Source organism: Pleurodeles waltl, chromosome 6 (assembly GCF_031143425.1).
Source record: "Pleurodeles waltl isolate 20211129_DDA chromosome 6, aPleWal1.hap1.20221129, whole genome shotgun sequence".
In the NCBI taxonomy this organism is placed as follows: Eukaryota; Metazoa; Chordata; class Amphibia; order Caudata; family Salamandridae; genus Pleurodeles; species Pleurodeles waltl.
In genome coordinates, this window is record NC_090445.1 from 1,559,023,501 (window position 1) to 1,559,043,463 (window position 19,963).

The 19,963-nt window shown below is 47.0% G+C and overlaps 1 protein-coding gene across 3 annotated transcripts in view; it reads right to left on the bottom strand.

Moving 5' to 3' along the window:
- The window catches only part of LOC138301114 (F-box only protein 2-like), a 142,764-nt gene that overhangs the window by 20,083 nt on the left and 102,718 nt on the right, over positions 1-19,963 (bottom strand). For all 3 annotated transcript variants that reach the window (XM_069241243.1, XM_069241242.1, XM_069241244.1), the window contains exons 3-4: positions 12,865-12,991; positions 10,223-10,318 (exon numbers count right to left, since the gene is read on the bottom strand). In XM_069241243.1, coding sequence (XP_069097344.1) covers positions 10,223-10,318; positions 12,865-12,991 — 223 coding nt within the window. The remainder of the gene's footprint in view (positions 1-10,222; positions 10,319-12,864; positions 12,992-19,963) is intronic.

Here is a 19,963-nt window from a genome sequence, read left to right on the forward strand (position 1 = left end):
TAACAGTGGAGCACAAGAGCGCGGCGTAGTGCAGGGGGCTTCTGTGTCTGTCGTGTTAGCCAACGGTAGCGGTAATGCATGCACTCAACATGTCTTTCTTCTGTCGCCCCCCCCTTTTTGTGGTCTCCCTGTTCTTGTGTGCATTAGCATCATCAGGCAGAGGAGCAGTGGCACCGGAGCACGAGGGAGCTGCATTCCACATGGCCCTGGAGGGCGAGACTACGGACTCAGATTTCACCAGTGGGACAGAGGGCGAGGGGAGCTCCACGGTGGGGACAGGAGCTGACACCAGCGACACGGACTCGTCCTTTGATGGGAGCTCCCTTGTGGTGGCGGCAACATCTGTGCCCCCCGCATCTACAGGTACAGCCTCCACCCCCCCCACCAGCACCGCCCTCCCAGCAGCCCCTCAGCCTTTGCCCCGTGCCCGCTCACCCAGGAGGGTGGGCATCACCTTCGCCCCAGGCACCTCAGGCCCTGCCCCAGTCACCCCTGCTGCCCTCAGTGAGGAGGCCATTGACCTCCTCAGGTCCCTCGCTGTTGGGCAGTCTACCATTTTGAATGCCATCCAGGGTGTAGAGAGGCAGTTGCAACAGACAAATGCATTCCTGGAGGGCATTCATTCTGGTCAGGCGGCCCTTCAGCGAACTTTTCAGACTCTGGCCTCAGCACTGATGGCAGCCATTGTCCTCGTCTCTAGCCTCCCCCCTCCAACTTCCTCCACCCATACCCAATCCCCTGTACCTCAGCCTATCCCAAGCACACCTTCAGACCAGCATGCACACACCTCAACACACAAGGGAAGCTCTGGCAAACATAAGCACCACGCATCCCACAGGCACTCACACAAGCATCATACCCATGCACACATACCAACAGCCACTGCCTCCACTGTGTCCCCCTCCTCCACGTCTCCCTCCTCCCTCCCTGTCTCGTCTCCACTCACACCTGCATGCACTACATCTTCAGCCACTACGTCCATCACCAGCACACCCATCACCACACCCCGCTCACGTGCACTCACCACCCCCACTACCATTCACACATCCCCTGTGTCCTCTCCCAGTGTGTCTGTGAGCCCACCTCCCAAGGTACACAAACGCAGCCACACACCCACCCAACAGCCATCCACCTCACGACAGTCTCCAGCCCATGCACCTTTACCCAAAGTCAGCAAACATACACCTCCTACAACCGCCATCTCTTCCTCCACTCCCAAACCCCCTCCAGCTACCTGTCCCAGTGTGTCCAAAAAACATTTCCTGTCCACCCTTGACCTCTTTCCCACACCTCCCCCTCCCCGTCTGTCTCCTAGGTCCCGACCTAGCACCTCAACCGCAACATCTACAGGACTAGTGGTGCCTGTAGTCACAGGAATCTGGAGTGCACCGGCCACCAGGGCAGCCAGTGTGGCACGGAGCTACAGCACAGACAGTCCCCCACCTGTGAAGCATCAGAACTTGGCCAGTGCCCGGCGGGAGAGGGGGAAGACTCCAGCCACAAAAGCCGCTCCCAGGGGTCCCGGTGGGAGTGTGGAGTCAGCTGTGACACCTTCCAGGGTGGGGAAGGGCCACAAGAAACCCGGCAAGTCTGGGAAGAGCAGCACGGCGGAGAAGACCGCCATCATCCCCGATGCCAAGGAGCCCACCTCCAGCACAAGCCCACCTGCCCAGGAGGCCACCGCCAGCACCAGCCCACCTGCCCAGGAGGCCACCGCCAGCACCAGCCCAGCTGCCCAGGAGGCCACCGCCAGCACAAGCCCCGCTGGGCCATGAAGGACCGCCAGCACAAGCCCCGTTGAACCATGAAGGACCACCAGCAAAAGCCCCGCTGGGCCATGAAGGACCGCCAGCAAAACCCCCACTGGGCCATGAAGGACCGCCAACAAAAGCCCCGATGGGCCATGAAGGACCGCCAGCAGCTGAGACCCTGCACTGGAGACCGCCATCTCAAGCACCGCTACACAGGGCACCGCCAACTCAAGCACCGCTGAACAGGGCACCGCCGTCTCAATCACCGCTGCACAGGGCACCGCCAACTCAAGCACTGCTGAACAGGGCACTGCCAACTCAAGCACCGCTGAACAGGGCACCGCCAACTAAAGCACCGCTGAACAGGGCACCGCCGTCTCAAGCCACGCTGCACAGGCCACCATCAGCACCGCTGAACAGGGCAATGCCAACTCAAGCACTGCTGAACAGGGCACGGCCAACTCAAGTTAGCTGAACAGGGCACCGCCATCTCAAGCACCGCTGCACAGGGCACCGTCGTCTCAAGCACCGCTGCACTGGGCACCGCCGTCTCAAGCACTGCTGAACAGGGCACCGCCAACTAAAGCACCTCCGAACAGGGCACCGCCAACTCAAGCTCCTCGGGCCCATGAGCGGCAAGGGCACTGACGCAACTGAGTCCGTCATGGGGTGAATGATGCCCTCCAGAACCAGTGGAGAAAAGCATCCACTACCTCTGTCCTTAGCAGGATGAAGCACTCTGGGCACCATGCCCCCTCCAGAACCAGTGGAGAAAAGCATCCACTACCTCTGTCCTTAGCAGGATGAAGCACTCTGGGCAACATGCCCGCTCCAGAACCAGGGGAGAAAAGCATCCACTACCTCTGTCCTTAGCAGGATGAAGCACTCTGGCCACCATGCCCCCTCCAGAACCAGTGGAGACTGTCATCCCCCACCTCTGTCCTTAGCAGGACGAAGCACTCTGGGCAACATGCCCCCTCCAGAACCAGTGGAGAAAAGCATCCCCTACCTCTGTCCTTAGCAGGATGAAGCACTCTGGGCACCATGCCCCCTCCAGAACCAGCGGAGAAAAGCATCCACTACCTCTGTCCTTAGCAGGATGAAGCACTCTGGGCAACACGCCCCCTCCAGAACCAGGGGAGAAAAGCATCCACTACCTCTGTACTTAGCATGATGAAGCACTCCGGGCACCATGCCCCCTCCAGAACCAGTGGGGAAAAGCATCCACTACCTCTGTCCTTAGCAGGATGAAGCACTCCGGGCAACATGCCCCCTCCAGAACCAGTGGAGAAAAGCATCCACTACCTCTGTCTTTAGCAGGATGAAGCACTCTGGGCACCATGGCCCCTCCAGAAACAGTGGAGACTGTTATCCACTTGTGAGACTGTGGCTTTGCACTCCCCAGGATATGGCAGTGGGCAACCCACCCACTGTATAGACTTGAGATACTGTGGCTTAGCACTCCCCAGGATGAAGCAGTGGGCAACCCACCCACTGTATAGACTTGAGAGACTGTGGCTTTGCACTCCCCAGGATGAAGCAGTGGGCAACCCACCCACTGTATAGACTTGAGAGACTGTGGTTTTGCACTCCCCAGGATGAAGCAGTGGGCAACCCACCCACTCTATAGACTTGAGAGACTGTGGCTTTGCACTCCCCAGGACTGAACAGTGGGCAAACCACCCACTTGTGAGACTTGAGAGACTGTGGCTTTGCACTCCCCAGGATGGAACAGTGGGCATGTGGCCCCTTCGTGGATTTGGCGTTGTGCACTCATCCATCTGAGGTGCCCCCCCTTTCCCTTCCCCTGAGGTGCTTGTTTATTTGCTGTCTGATGCCCCTGCAGTGTTCTCTCCGTCATGGTCGGGGATCTTGTGTGGGCCTCGCCGATACCGTGTGGTCTCAGTGTTCCACGGACTTCCTAGAGCACTACCTGGACTACTTTGCTTGGTATATATTATGTACATGGTATATATATATATACATATATATATATTTCTGCCTACTTGCTTTTAATATATTACAATGGTTACACTAATTTTCTATTGTCTTTGCATTCTTCCGGAGGGTTTGGGAGGTGTAACTGTGACATATTGATATGCATTAGTGTGTGTGTTGTAGTGGGTGAGGGTGGGGGTGTTGCGTGTGTGTGTCCCTGTTTTTTGACTCCTCCATCCCCTGTGTCGTAGGTGCAGTACTCACCGTGGTCTTCGCCGCCGGCGTTCCTGCTCCTGGTAGAGGAGCAGGAAGACTATTGAGGTAGAATTTTGAGTTCCGGGTCCATGGCGTCCTCGTTCCTCGTGGGGTGTGTAGAGGTGAGCGTTTTTCCTTCGGGATCCCTGTGTCTGCCGTGTTTTTATCCGCGGTGAATCCGCCCCGGAAAAGGTGGCGGATTGGCCTGTCATAATAGTGTGGGCGGTACATTGTCTCCCGCCTGTCTGTTGGCGGTGACCGCCGCGCTGTTTGTTTGCACCGCCGTGGCGGTCTGAGTGTTAAAGTGGCTATCTTTGCTGGCGGATTCCGCCACGGTCATAATTGCAAATTTTTTACCCCCTGCCTGTTGGCGGTCTTACCGCCGCTTTAACAATGACCGCCAGGGTTGTAATAACCCCCCTAGTCTCCCCAAGTTGGTTGCCAAAAACCTTTGGAAACTTATTTTCTAGTTCTGCTTCCATTGAGCTTCCAAGATCCACAAAGAGCACTTTATCCTTGCTGTTAGGATCTAATATCATATGCAACTTCCCTTGGTCTTGCCAACCCAAAACCGAAGGTCCTTTCTCCGCCACGTATAGTTTGCTTCTCCTGCCTTTGAATTGGAAAACCAGCCATCTGTAACCAAAGATGTTGATTCTTTTGCCCGTATAACTCTCTGGTTCAATATCAGGAGGTAACAAATATTTTCCTATTTTAGGTGCAAATTTATCTTGCCAAACATCTTCGTTAATTATAGTAAAGGGCGACCCTGATCAGCCTGAATCTTGATGTCCACACCACCAATCTTCATTTCGCACACTGTTTTTTTTTTTAGCAAGGCACCCTCGTTAATATTTAATACAAATTTGTCTTGAAAGTCCTTAATAACATTCGTATCTTCACTATCCTCTTCTGAATCACCATTCCTACCATCCTTATTCTCGTACACACATTTAACACTGCTCTTCTTCCTTTGACACACCTTGCCAAAATGACCAATCATGCCGCAGTTATTGCACCTTTGGTTGGCAGCAGGACAGGATTTTGAAAATGCCAAATGATCTTTACTGCCACAGTGATAACACCTTTTATTTTTGAATTCCACTTTTTCTTTGTGATGAAATGCTGGAGTTTTCTCCAACTTCCGGTTGTTAACATTGTAAACACCACCTTCCTCTTTATCGGGTGGTATCAGCTCTCACATCTTGCCGAAATCTCAGCTTTACGTATAATAGCTAGAACATCCTCAAGCGGGGCATCACCATTTATCCATAAACGTTCCTGTATAGACTGATTTTGAGCATGCATGACCAATTGATCTCTGATGAGATCATCGTGTAGCACACCAAATTTACAATCAATAGCTAATTTCTTCAACTCTGCCACATAATCATCCACCCCTTCTGCTCTATGCTGTTTACGTTGAAACAATTTGAATCCTGTAATGCCAATACATACATTAAGCGCAAAATACTTGTCAAGATCCAGTTAAGCTGCCGCAAAAAATTTTCCATCTCCACTTGGCACAGTTTTCTGCATCCTACAATAGGTCTTCAACCCTACTGGATCCAAAGAATGTAATAGGATTCTTTTTTTCTGTTCCACAGACAACTTTCCCTCCTCATCAATAGCCTCAATGTAATTAACAAAATAATCCTTCCATTCAGTCCACTTCATAGAGAGGGTTCTTTTCCTGAGGCCCGATACGCACGTGGAAGGCTTATACTGAAGTTTTGTTGTGCCATTATAAAGAGAACAGTCCAGTACGAAAATACGGTGGGAGTCCAACATGTTCTAACTCAATTCAACAATTTATTGTCTTCTTTTTTTAATAATACTTCACTTCTTCCAAATGACCCTGTATCTTTAAAAAAAACTAGTCTTTGTGTTTCGACAGCAAAAAGAAAAAAAACACTTTGCCGTGGAACTTCCTTGGAAACAAAGTGTTGCCTTGACAGCAGCTGACAACAAATCAATACGTCATTGCGCTCGAGAGGCTAAGGGGGTTATTCCAACTTTGGAGGAAGTGGTAATCCGTCCCAAAAGTGACGGTAAAGTGACGGATATACCACCAGCCGTATTACGAGTCCATTATATCCTATGGAACTCGTAATACGGCTGGTGGTAAATCCGTCACATTTGGGATGGATTACCACCTCCTCCAAAGTTGGAATAACCCCCTAAGTGCCGTGTGCACGTTGACTCGCACGCCTAACTGAATGACTTTCAGAAGAGGTCACGCGCTTCCATTCATGCCAGCATTGTGTGTAAAAATCGTGAGTACTGCACCCAGTCCGAATATTTATTCAATAATGAAGCACCCGCTCCACTTACAGTTCGCGCTGTATGTTGTAAGCAGGTGAACAATACACCCTCCTGAGACTCATTGAAAATAAACACTGGGTTCTTCCATCCGTCGTCGCCATGTATTGTTGTGTAGATTCTTCCCTTTAATCAATCACTGCAGACACTTTTGCTGGTTTCTCCTCTTTATTTGCATGCAGCGTACAAGGGAAGAGGTCCTCTTCCATCCGTCATGGTCAACCGCCTCTCTCATTCCCCGAGCACAAAAGAACACCACTCCGTCATAATTCTAGCGTCAAGGCGAATGCCCAGATGCAGTACATTTCAACACAACAGGCTGGCAGAGAACCAGGTCGTAATCAGCAGGGCGACGCTGACTTCAGCGCTGCCCTAGCTGATTAGAACCTGCACCACCGTCAGCCCATCGGGAACGTTGTTCCCCGTGGAGACGGCGGTCGTTTGGCACTCCGACTGTCAAACTATTAATTTGGCAGTGAGACACCAAACTGGCAATGGACATGACGGCCACTGGGAGTCTGGCGGTTTGTTGAAGGCCAGACTCGTAATGCGGCCCTAAGTCATTAATTATGCTGATGCCAAGTGGCCATGCACCCACGTTACTAATTGCATTAACCAAGTTGATGTGCTTTGTCATTCCTTTGTCAGGCTCAGGCATACAGGAAGTCTAGAATCACTACTTGATAAGACTGAGGAATACAATGAAAAATAAATACAGGAATTCAATTATTGATCCCCTTTGTTTACATTTGTTCTAGGCAGTAACAGTATTTGGTACTGATATTTCTCTTCAATGTGGCAAAGCGCTGGGTATTGTGGCTTGTAAAAGTTTATAAAGGCCCCCTAAGATTCTTTGACTCTCCAGTGGTAGCTGTGGCCGAGCAGTCAGGTCTTACTCTATGAGTTAGTAAGGGGTTTAGATTAAGGTATAGTGTAACCAAAGGTAGCACCCTCAAGATTGATATGTTTGGTTAAATGTATGTCTTTGAAAATAATAATTCTTTAAAATACAAACAGAACAGTTAGAACAAAATTGTCAAAATTTGAAGTGATTTGCATCTTTGTTTACTGAGACACCGGACGTAATCCCAAAATTAATCTCAGACGACAAACCACTTACCACTGTAAAGCATTAGGCTCAACTTCCTAGTCGTTGTAAGAAGCTTAAGCCAACAAGTTATCACATTGTATGTTACCAAACCAACAGCCAATAAATGGATATAATGGGGATCATTTTGACTTCAGCAGTCTTTTTTAAAGACCGCCGAGCGGAAGACCGCCAGTGCAGGCGGTTTGCCGCTCGGCCTATTATGACTGTTGGCAGCTCTCTGTCCCTTTATGGATGGAGAGCCGCCAACAGCCATACTGGCGGGAGGCGGGGAAGTGGAGTTTGCTCCACCTCCACCGCCACGCCAACAGAACACCGCCCAGCGAATCATGTCCTGTGATTCGCCGTGGCGGTGTTCTGTTGGCGGTGTGGTGTTGGCGGAGCTACCCCCATGGCTCCCGTCCCCTCCTGGAGGATCGACGGACCAGGTAAGTCGATCTTCCGTTAGGGGAGGGGGTGGGGGGGTGTTGTGTGCGTGCATGGGGGTGTGCGTCTGAGTATGTAGAGGGGGTGTGTGAGTGTGTGTATGCTTGTGGAGGTGATGCGTGTTTGGGAATGAGTGCGTGGATGTCTGTGGGTATGCCTGTATGAATGTGTGCGTGTATGTTTGAATGTGGGTGTGCGTGTCTGACTGTGTGTGTGGATGTTGGCATATATGTCGGGGTGTGCATGTGTGTGTTGGTGGTGCCTGCATGCATGTCGGGTGTGTGTGAGTTATGTGATGTTGGGGGTCAGGGTGGGGAGGCGGGCCCTGCCACCTTTGGGGGGAGGCAGGGGTGGTGGGGGTGTAGAAGAGGGAGTCGGGGTGGGGGTGAGGGGTGGGGGAGACCCCTATCAGTGCCAGGGAAGGAATTCCCTGGCACTGATAGTGCTTACCGCAATGGATTTCATGGCGGTTCAAACCGCTGGAAATCCACAGCGGTTAGCCGGGTCAAAATACCGCCTTCTGTATAGTGACGGCCGCCGGGTTGAGACCCAGGTCTCCAGCCCGGCGGGCGGAACGGAGAACCGGCGGATGACCATGGCGGTAACCGCCATGGTCATAATTCCACAAGGTAAGACTTACCGCCGGTTCTCTGCCTCCCGCCAGGGTCGTAATGACCCCCAATGTCTTGTTAGGTATCATCCAAGTCTAGCAAAAGAGATTACTTTTATTGCAAGGTAATCACGCAGGTTTGGGTACTGTTGCAGAGTCCAGGCCAAAATATCAAGAAGAATCCACCAACTGGGAATAGCGAACTGTGTGAGGAACATGGACTTCAGGTAGGCTAATACAATCAGTGTTTTCCAAATGCCAGCCAGTGCCTAGCATCTCACTCACCTCACAGTAAAGACTCGGCTTCAGGATAAGCTTCAAACTCAACATTAGCTGGTCGTGCTCTGCACTTCTTTAATGCCTTCGAGTTACTGAGATCTACCTGGCTCTTATCTGACAGTGGGCTGGCTGCAGGCAAACTGTCATGCTGCTGTGGTGCTCTTGTGGGCCTGTTACAGTAGTTGCTGGCAGTAGGGGCTTCCAAAAGAAAATCTAAACTCCAATATGTCTGAAATGAACTCACTCAGTAAAAGAAAATTGCCACTAGGTTCCAAAGGGCAGAGAGGGATGCTTTTCAAGGAAGATGCCTGACAATTGCTTTAACAGTGAGCACTGAGCAGTAATCACACACAAGTGCACTCCCAGAAAGGACACACCAGATATGGCTGAATAAAGAAGGTATTCCAGTCTGTTTATGCCATGCTTTCAGGTCTACCTGCTTCTCTGTGCAGCAGTTAATGGACCGCTGCCTCTTGAAGGCAATGGATGTTTTCATGGAACAATGCTTTGCAGTTTTCAGAACGTCTGCTAATTCTTCTGGTTGGTTTAGGTGGGAGTATTGTATGCCCTCATGTGCCTGGTGGGTAAGCTCAAAGAAAGCTATGGTGGAACATTTTTGGAATATCCTACATAGCATATACGATGGCAACTGTGTAACCTATTCCTTGTGCAGCAAAAGAAAAGAGGATAACATGATATTTCTATCTCAGCCTGTCACCTTGCCTTGATGGTTGAACATCTTCTGCTGGTACGTGAACAGGAATCAGCCTTCCAGGAAATGGTGATGCCAACATTTGAATTGCTTCTGATGGACGTTTTACTACTTCTCCTCCTTGGAAATATCGCCTCTGTGTTGGTCCCAAGGAGGACTCACATCCAACTAATTCAGAGACAGATGTCTTCTTTTATTCCATGCTGGACATGTCTCAAACATTGGTGCTCTACGGGCTGAGGCTCCCACAGAGCTGGACTCCAAAGGAGTACTTACTTCGATTTCAAAGGGCTCAGCTAAATAGCTGACATCAACAGTGAACACCTTGATACTGAGGGAGATCGACACTTCATATGGTGTCTCGACATCGAGGAATACTGCATTATTCAATGTGTTGGATGTACTCCACATTCAGTGATTGTGAGAATTGCACCAATGGTGACACAAAACCGAGGTTCAGTGTTGATTGGAGGTCCAGGGGTGCAGGGACGTGGAGGGGAGACGTCACTTGATGTGACTCACACACACAAACATACATACATAACTAACAAACTCTCATATCCGCGGCTCAAATTAACTCATAATAATACTAAAACTGTACTTGTTATTTCCCGATACTAATCCATCACTAATTCTTGTTGGGTTCCAGAGTAGCGTGCTACTCACCAAAAAGCGCTTCGACGCCTCATCAGGGGTAGTAAGCACTATACAATACTATTATTGTATTGTATAGTAACTATTACAATACAATACAATATTGTGGCCAGTACACCTACCCTGAAACCCTCTTTTCCAGAAACACTAACCTGGGCTGTACTCACCAATCCTCTACCACAATTTTAGGCTGAGTGTTGTCCATCAGTTCTTCCCAGAAACCCTCAGCCAGGAGATCTATGGTCTGCGATTTGCTGCAATTTCTGAAATACAAGAAGAAGCTGGTTATAACCTGCAAAACTAGCAGAAGGCTTGCGGCTGGAGAAATGAAGCAGGGGTGAAGACATAGGAGTTGAAATAAAGGTTTGCTAGGAGGTTTGCTGACATGTGATTAAACCTCTTGGGGTGGAGAGGAATGGGGGGCCCTTAAACAGGGTATGGAGGCATTACTCAGAATGTGCAGGCTTGAGAGTATGCTGGCCTCACAGTTGTTGGATATAGGAAAACCTTTAAGTATAGAGTGAAATTTGGCACAGGGAGTGAAGGCAAAGGCCCTCATTACGACCCTGGCGGTTTGTAACCGCCAGGGCCGCTGGACGGGGAGGCACCGCCGACAGGCCGGCGGTGCCCCGCGGGGCATTCTGACCGCGGCGGCTTAGCCGCGGTCAGAGAAGGGAAACCGGCGGTCTCCCGCCGGTTTCCCGCTGCCCCCAAGGAATCCTCCAAGCCGGCGCAGCTTGCTGCGCCGGCTTGGGGATTCCGACTCCCCCTCCCGCCATCCAGTTCCTGGCGGTTCTCCCGCCGGGAACCGGATGGCGGGAGGGGGGTCGCGGGGCCCCTGGGGGCCCCTGCAGTGCCCATGCCAACGGCATGGGCACTGCAGGGGCCCCCGTAAGAGGGCCCCAAAATGTATTTCACTGTCTGCCTTGCAGACAGTGAAATACGCGACGGGTGCAACAGCACCCGTCGCACCTTCCCACTCCGCCGGCTCGATTACTAGCCGGCATCCTCGTGGGAAGGGAGTTTTTCCCTGGGCTGGCGGGCGGTCTTTTGGAGACCGCCCGCCAGCCCAGGGAAAAACTCATAATACCCTCCGCGGTCTTTTGACCGCGGAGCGGTATTATGGAGGGCTGAATTCTGGCGGGCGGCCTCCGCCGCCCGCCGGAGTCGTAATGAGGGCCATAGTGTCTTCAATGTGAGCGCAGTTATGAGAAATTTTAATTCCATGTATGGAGAAGTTTACCCTTCAGCATGTTAAGGCAAGGGTAAACAATCTCTCGGCAGTAGGGATATGGGGATTACTTCCAGCAAATGTAGGTACATGCAATCTAACACTGAGGCCCTTATTACGGGTCTGGTGGTCCAAGGACAGCCAAGCCCGCAGTGGCGCTCAGACCAGCGCTAATGTGGCAGTCCAGCCACCACATTATGACCGTAGATAACACGCCATGGTCAGACCATCGGCACCTGCCACCTTTTCAACGCTTGACAGCCTGGCAGTGCCGGTGGTCTTAATCCCCCAGGGCAGCACTGCAAGCAGCTCTGCTCTGGGGATTACGAATTCAGCGTCATATAAAATCTGGTGGAGACAGGGTGCCAGTGGCATGGGCAGTGCAGGGGCCCCCATGAACAGGCCTGTCGTGCTTTTTACTGTCTGCTTAGCAGACAATGAAAAGTGTGACAGGTGCTGCTGCACCCGACGCACCACAAAATTGCCACCGGTTCGATTATGAGCTAACTTCAATAATGTGGGCTATTACCCGCTGACCCATTGGGAAACTCGTAATAGGGGCTGCGGGAAGAAGACTGCACTACCGGTCTCATGAACGAGGGAGTTTGGTGGGCGGCATTTTTTGTCCACCAAACTCGTAATAAAGGCCTGAATGTACGAGAGAATCTTAAGTGTGCAGGCATTTGGTTATTGTGGGTGTATCCTTATTCATGGAGGATGGGACATTGAATTAGTTCTCAGATAGTGCGAGCATAAGAGATTATTCTCAAAGTGCAAGCACAGGGGAATGACGTTAATTTTGGAATTTGTTTATTGTCTCCAAATGTTTACAACAGTGCTTAATTTATGCTTGTTGCTTCCAGTGCGGGCACCGCCACTTATTTTTGAGGGCCGGCATTTAATTTTCTGCCTCAAGCATTTACTGCGATCAAAAGGCACATATGAGAAAGACGGTGGAAGAGAAAAACGAAAAAGCGTCACAATGGGAGAAAGCAGAAAGATGCAAGAGTGAGCTGAAGGGGCAGTGAGTGGCTTTAAATGGATTGAAGAGGCCCGAGGTGGCTTCAGGATTACGCTACATAAGTATTCTGTGTTAGTACATTTAATTGCAGCAGCCGCATGTTTAAGAGGAGGGCTTTGGCACCGGCACATTTTTATTTACAAATTAAGCACTGGTGTACAATATTTTAGAAATAATTAAAACATTTCAAAGAACAATTACATAATTACAAGTTCATGACTAAATATAAGAGCCAATGATGCACATAAAACATAAACTGATTTCTGATATACTCGAGTTACCTACAAATCGTTGTTGTGCAGACTGCAGTCTATAGGGCATACTCCGGACACTAACAATACTTTTCAAGAGCAAGCACAGGTAAATCTTTGCTTCATGAGAGTGTGACCGTAGAAAAAAACTTAAATTTAGGGAGGGCAAGAAGGGCTTGTGTTCAGGCATGGCTAAAATGACCATCATTGCATGGAGGCAAGGGGAGACCTTATTCCTACGGCGCGCAGGCGAAAGAAGAGAGAAGTGATGTACTCTTTGCTTGAGGGATATGAATGCAGTCTTACTCGAACGATGTGACAAAGTATTTCTGGACTCCATCACTTGGAAATTCAACCCCGTTGTCTCCTGGGAGGGTCTCAATGTTCCAGGAATCACCTCCATCTTCCTCTTTGGTCCAGAAATCAAAATCTTCTATAAAGTTTGAAGAACATAAACAGTATAAACAATAATATTACTATTTGGTTGTTCTCCAAATTAGGTTTCATTTCTAATATTCTTTCTGAACAAAGTTTCTAAAAGTACATTAGAGAGAAATTGGATTAACCTATGTGTTCTTTCTTTTGACAAATTCAATCAACATTCCCCTTCAAAGACACCACCAACACATCATCCTATGCCACGCGGAACTGGCAACTAGCCACTACTTTGCACCTGCAATACTGGCATGAGGCAGTTATGGGGTAAGTACATGCAGCATAAAATATACTTAGCTTGCACTGTCCCTGTCATGGCTACTCGTTACTGCTGGTGCTGCACTACATTGTAATATCTGGAGAGAAGCGCGTGGCAGAGGTGCCACAGGACACATACTTGTCTGCCCTCCCCTCCCAGCATTCCTAGAGATTGGAAGGAGGGAGGCCTTGGAAGGGACAGAAGCAGTGCAATGAAATCCTATTTTCATCATGTAAGAAAGCAGTGGAATGTCACTGTACCTGCATGTGATGTCACTGTTCACTGATGTGACATCACATGCAGGTACAAACTGAGGTCACAGAAGACGATATAAGTCAAGGGATTCCACTGTTTCTGGGACTGTAGCCTATATCCAACTGAACTGCAAGACTGATGGAGAGTCCTTGGGTCGGCTGTGGTAGAAGTGAGGAGTTTCACCCACCATCAACTCCTGCCACACATGCTCCCATGGGGGGTCAAGTTACATAGATTGGAGCAGGGCCCCATTTAACATCTGTATCTAGGAGTATCGGCTGCTACACAGGGTACATTGCTGCAACCTCTGTGGATTGCTTTGCAACTCCACAATTTAACAAATCAGGCCACTGATCACTACGGAGTAAGCATTTGTTATTTTAGTAGCCTGTTGATTGTGCTTGATTTCAATAACTCTTATTTGCATTCCATCAAAGCAAAATAGCAAAATATCTACAGAGACGGTATATTCCCCTGTATGCTGCCCCTCGGAATGATCTGTCCATGGCTGTAAGTGGTCCACAGGCGAGACATCAACAGGCTTGAAAATGTTTTCTGGACACCAGCTTTTGCAGGTAACTTTCAACATGCACAGACGTCTCCCCTTTATGAGAATTAAGATATTTACCCGATACCTGCCCGGATTTTCACTGGGAAGCAACTGGTTATTGAAAAGTAAGCGGCCTATCATAATACTCTATAAAACTGTCAGATAACAATCAACAGAACCTATTCTTGGTTGTACTGTTGGTAGCTACAGTAAGTGTCCTGGCCAGATGTAGGAGTGAAACACCAGAAGAAGTACAGATGTGTGAACACTTACAGTGACACAATCACAACTTGACTGAGAGATAAAGATATAAACAACATAATCTTTATAGGGCACTTCAAAAAAAGCAAACAGTGCACTCCCCTCCGCTCGTCACCCCCTATGGGAAAATATAGGGAATAATAATAAAGTTAAATAATTACTAAACACAAATGGAAAAAAATGTTAATGTCAAATAAAAAAATAAATGAACTTAAAATAATTAACATTAACCTAGAACTAAAAAATACAAATATTTTACACCACATAAACTCATTCAATTATTTGTTTAACAATTATTTCAATAAAATATGAAGTACATTTATAAATATAATTGAGAACTTTTTTTTTTTTTAAATCTCACTTGAAACATAATTTTCATATTTATTTATTATGTGGTAAATTATATTAAAAAGTATTTGTTTAAATTTAAATAAAAATAAAATAATAAGACTAAAAATAAATTAATAGATAATAATAATACAAAATAAAATTAAGGTGGGGAGCCTCAGACTCAGGACTCGGTTCAGGGCCTTGAAAAACCTGTATAGCGCTTGGCAGTGGGCTATATCAAAATTTAGAAGTTTTATTTAATCATTTTAAATGAGAAATAATTTAAAATTATATCTATAAATATTTATCTCTGAGTGAGAGAGAGAGAGAGAAAGAGAGAGGAGGGGAGTTCTGTGAAGATTTAGTCAGCACAATTTGATGTTGTGCTGAATAAACATACCACAGTAGTCGAAACACGTCAGTGGTGGGGGCACTTGTGTTTGGCTAATAAAATATAGCTGAAAAACTTGTTCCTGGAGTGCAACGCTTCTTGCTTTCTGTTGAAATAATATCGGAGGCTTGGTCACAACCCCAGAGTAGCACTAGCAGTTAGAGCGTGCAAGCTACAATGTGGCTCTTTGTTGTGAAATAAATATATATATACATATATATATATAGAGCGAGATAGATAGATGGATAGATAGATAGATAACGTAAGTATGCATGTATGTATATGTAATTTGAAATGTCAATTCATTACTTTTATTTAGTATTATACTCTATGGTGTGTTTTTTAAGCCTCTACGTCTATTATTTTCTATGGGAATGTGTTGCAGTACCTGTGAGTGGCCTTGGGTGGTGCTGGACTTACTACAGGGCTGGGGTGGAGTATATTTAACACTGTTCTTGGTCCTCTTGGCTGCAGTAACTTTAGAAATGCAGTTTTTGATGAGCAATGGGCTTACACTTTTGTGAGGGGTGTGTGTATTTACTTGTCCCCCCATAAACCGCTTCTTACAGCTCCCTAATCCCCTTTCATTTAGTAGTAGGTATTCCCCATTTTCCAGACATTTCACTAGATTCATCCCACATTTACCAGTGTATACCTAACAATGCATAGTATGACATTTGGAGTCAACTAAAACTGCTGAAACAAATGCTGCTCACAAAAGGGACAATTTTTAAAGCATACCATGCAAACTGTTTTTCTATTGCTTAATTATGATAGCAGTATGAAAACAGCGCACCCTTTCTTCTCTTAGCACTTTTTGAATTAAGTAGAGTCTTTGACATATTTTTAAATGATATTTTTTGCAAAATGAATATATCAAATATTTGGATGGTTCAGCTAATCTTCTGGCTCTTAGCCCCATCCGAGACCCTCTGCTCAGCAATCCCTGTTCATTTTGTCCACCTCTAAAATACCAGTCCAGAATCAAAGCAAAACATAAAGAAATGGTCAGTGCATGACTGAAAATGGTAGCAGACCCAAAGTATTTGCATCATAAGGTGCAAGGACCTTATGTGGTGATGCTTGTGCAATGATTATTATCAGTCCTGATCACAGTGTCAGCAATGCATGGTTTGCTAACGCTTGCATCAGCTCAAAGCACCCGGCCTACACATGTTACCTGTCCCTTACCCCTCGGCTAGGATGCCCTGCCTAGGTCACTGCTGCAGTGTCTGTAGATAGAGGAACAATAAACCTCCTAATAGAGCAACAGAAGGATCTCCTAATAGTGCAACAAAATGATCTAGTAGCTGGCGCCAGCACTCAGCCTTTACTGCACTGCTTCTCATCTGACATGTAGAGGCAGGGCCACTGAGAATTCCTGGAACCAATGAAGCCTCTCACCAGCAGGGGTGGCTCCATCACTATGGCGAAGGAGAGTCCCCCCACTGGTTGTGCCAGAAACACACACATAAAACAATAGATAATTTTATTGTTCTTCTTCTGGCACAGCTAGCAGTGCAGGGAGGGGTGGGGCTGGGCTACGGGAAGTGGGATGGGGAGGAGGGGACAGTGAACCTAAGTGAACATGTGTGTTTGTGCGGCCGTCTGAGGCTGGAGAAACTGCAAAGATCCCAGGGCTCTGTCTGAGCTGCAGTCACTGCCACTCAAACCAATCCTGGCGATGCTTTCATGCAAGCTTTTGCATGAAAGGAGCGGCAAGATTGCTGGGGAGCCTGTGCTGGTGTTTCAGCAGTGAATGCTGGGACACCAGAAGAAGAGGTGTACGAGGAGGTAGGGATGGAGAGAAGGTAATTCCTTTCATTTTATTTTTAAATTTTTACCTCGTCTCCGTCCCCAGCCGCTCCCCCTACGTTATGCAGCAGTCACAGCTGCTCACCAGTGCTGCCCCACTGGTGCTTGCAACACAGCAAGTGAGGGGGGGAAATAACCTTGATGCTGGGCAGAAAGGGCACAGGGTGCACACAGCCCGAATCCACCAAAGAGAATTCTAGGTAACCACTTCTCAGAATTCCAAAGGCAGCTTCTGCACATCCAGGCACAGCTGCTGATGGCATGCAGCATGATTCAAAGCACGGAGCTCAGTTGACATGTTTGACAGAGTGAGTTACAATCAGAAGACTATACTTGATGCAATTAAAATGTGCCAGCCTCCTTGCCTATCCAGCTACAACAGGGAAATAGTGCTAACTGCAGTGGGCGGTGTCTGTTCTGTCAACATCAGTGCAGGCTATAATAATTTACCACATCAAGGGCCATATGTACGAACATATTTTCCCATTGACACAGAATGGGAAAAACCCTTTGCTACATCTGGCCCCAAATGTAGTGAAGCACAAGAGGTGGGACATGAAAATAGTATCTGGGGCAGTGGCCCCACATGCCCCCCCAACGACACTACTGTTGTTGTGGCTTATAATCCATTCAGCTCTCTTACCAGAAATACACCAGATTACAACAGCACCTCTGCAACAAACACCTGAACCCGCAGAATAGTCTTTCAGCTATTTACCTGTAACCTGCAGATTAAACTAAGAGAACCTGCAACAGGAAAATTATACAAGTGAGCCAAGTTATGTGTTTTGAAAACTGAGACCTGCTGGGATCTCTCCATTAGGTGCCTTCCTGCGCACAAATAACAAGATTGACCACCCAAGTCCAGGTCATTACAGACACTGTGCTCAGTTCTAGACTTTTCGATGACAGCCTGGTGCATTCTGACTGCTGTACTTTTGGTTTTGCTTCCTTAGAACTAATTAGACTAACACTTGAAATCAATGATTTGTGGTTGAAAAGTTCCTAAGAGCCTGATGTAGAGTTTTTAGATGGGTTCTCCTTCACAAAACTGACAAATACCCCATCTGCCTTATTACAGGTGACATGTACTTTTATTTGGGTGTAAGGGATATACATCATGCTTGTGACAGAGTGAGTGGTCAGCCAAGCTCTAAATCAGACACCATGTTTTTAGGCATCGGCCACACTGCTACCTCCCAGTAAATATGATGTTCACACATATTGCAGTGGTGCTCCCTCTGTGAGATTCCTCTGAGGTATTATGCTATACTGATATTTGATTTTATTTGTACAATGCAATGTTACTCAGTGGCATAGCACAGGTTCGGGGCTCCTATACCAGCAAAGAACTATGCAGTCCCCCTTGAAGAACATCACTTGGCAGCTGTTTACTGCAGGAACATACTTTTATTTAATATGTGGCATGTTCAACTTTTAACCACTAGGCCCACAACCCCATATGCTTACATGGGCCACTTAGGAATGACAAAGCTAATTTATAAAAGTAGTTTTTCTACATGGCAGGGCGCTTTTCTCTGACGTTACCACACATTTTTAAATTGGAGCCTTGCATTTTTATACATGTGGGTGGTATAAATGTAGACTGCAGCCCAAATTTAAAATGCATGGAACTTTTTCATTTCCTGCACCAACTCACATTGGCCTTCCTGGAAAGTGAAATAAGCCAAAGAGATGTAACCAATTTCACCTTAGAGCAACAGAGGCAACGCACTGCGATGCCGGGTGGCATTGTAACAGCACATAGAGCCACACAGCGTCACAAACTAGTCCATAAAGGTACATAAATCTAGGGAGACAATGCAGTTAAGACAGTATTGCTACACAGAGGATAAGGATAAACGATGCAAAGCGTATGACAGTTCTTCAAGTGGGAATAAGAGCTAAAACCATCAAAAGAAGGTCTATCCAGGCAGAGCTGGTTTGGCACTAACAGATGTATAAACTAGTGCTTAAAACAGAAGTGGTTTGAGCACTATTGTGGACACATGGTTGTCCTGAAATTGAGTTACCTATATTGTTTTTAAATTGTCACTATGTGTTCTTTGTTATGACAGACTTGGATAAAAAGATGCTTTGTGTGCTAAAATAGCAACTGTTCTGTACTACTAAGGTTAATTAGAAATTGGTTTCATTTCTAAGCAGCAAAGCTAAGGCCAATTAAAGCCCAGCTGTCAACGTCTTTTTGCTTTTGAAACAATACGTAGGTGCAATCCCAATTTGGGATTAATTAAGCGCTCATATGAAATCAAGAAATGTTTTGAAACATGATTTTGAAAACGTCCTTTCAGCGGTGGAGTTGAAAGCATCACTTTAGTACAAATCTGTTTGCAGATACATGTGATGCTCTAAGTGTGTTTATTTTCCTTGTTCTGAATAGCGCAGGTTCATGAGTACCTGGGTATTTAAGCATCGCTAAACACTATGAGGCCGATTCACAAACGTACTTATGAGCACGGGAGGTAATACTGCTGGAGTACTATTTTACGTACTGTTACATACCTTTGCAATTAGCCCCAAAGAGTCCAACTCTCTATTAGTAAATATGCAAAAAGGGCACAGTTCTTTCTAATTACAGGTAATTGCACATGACTAATCCCTGAACATTCGAATTGTATTCTCATTTTAGATGTTTTAGGGCCAATTTACCGAGCACAAAAGCAAAAATGAGTATGTAAAAGAGTAGTGCAGCAAAACTATGTGCCGTACTCCAAAAATGCCTTTGTGTATGGGCCTCTCTCTTGGAAACTAAATGCTGCCACAGTATGTTTTTTCATGTTGTTAAAGAATGTATTGGTCACTACAGAAAACTTTGAATACTATATGACTGCAATGTGTGACACTACACAGTCCTGTAATTTGCAAACCTGGAATCCAGTAACAATTGTTGACGTCTTGATATTGAATGTTATTAATTTCCACTAAAATATTAGGCTCAATTTTACTATATGTTTTAAAACAACTGACTTACTAAATACTCCAACCTATGCATCATTGCAGAACTGAACATATGGTTTGAAATCCTAATATGCCCCATTCCAAAACAATCCTGAATGGCCTAGACACACTCAACCTACAAAAGCCCATT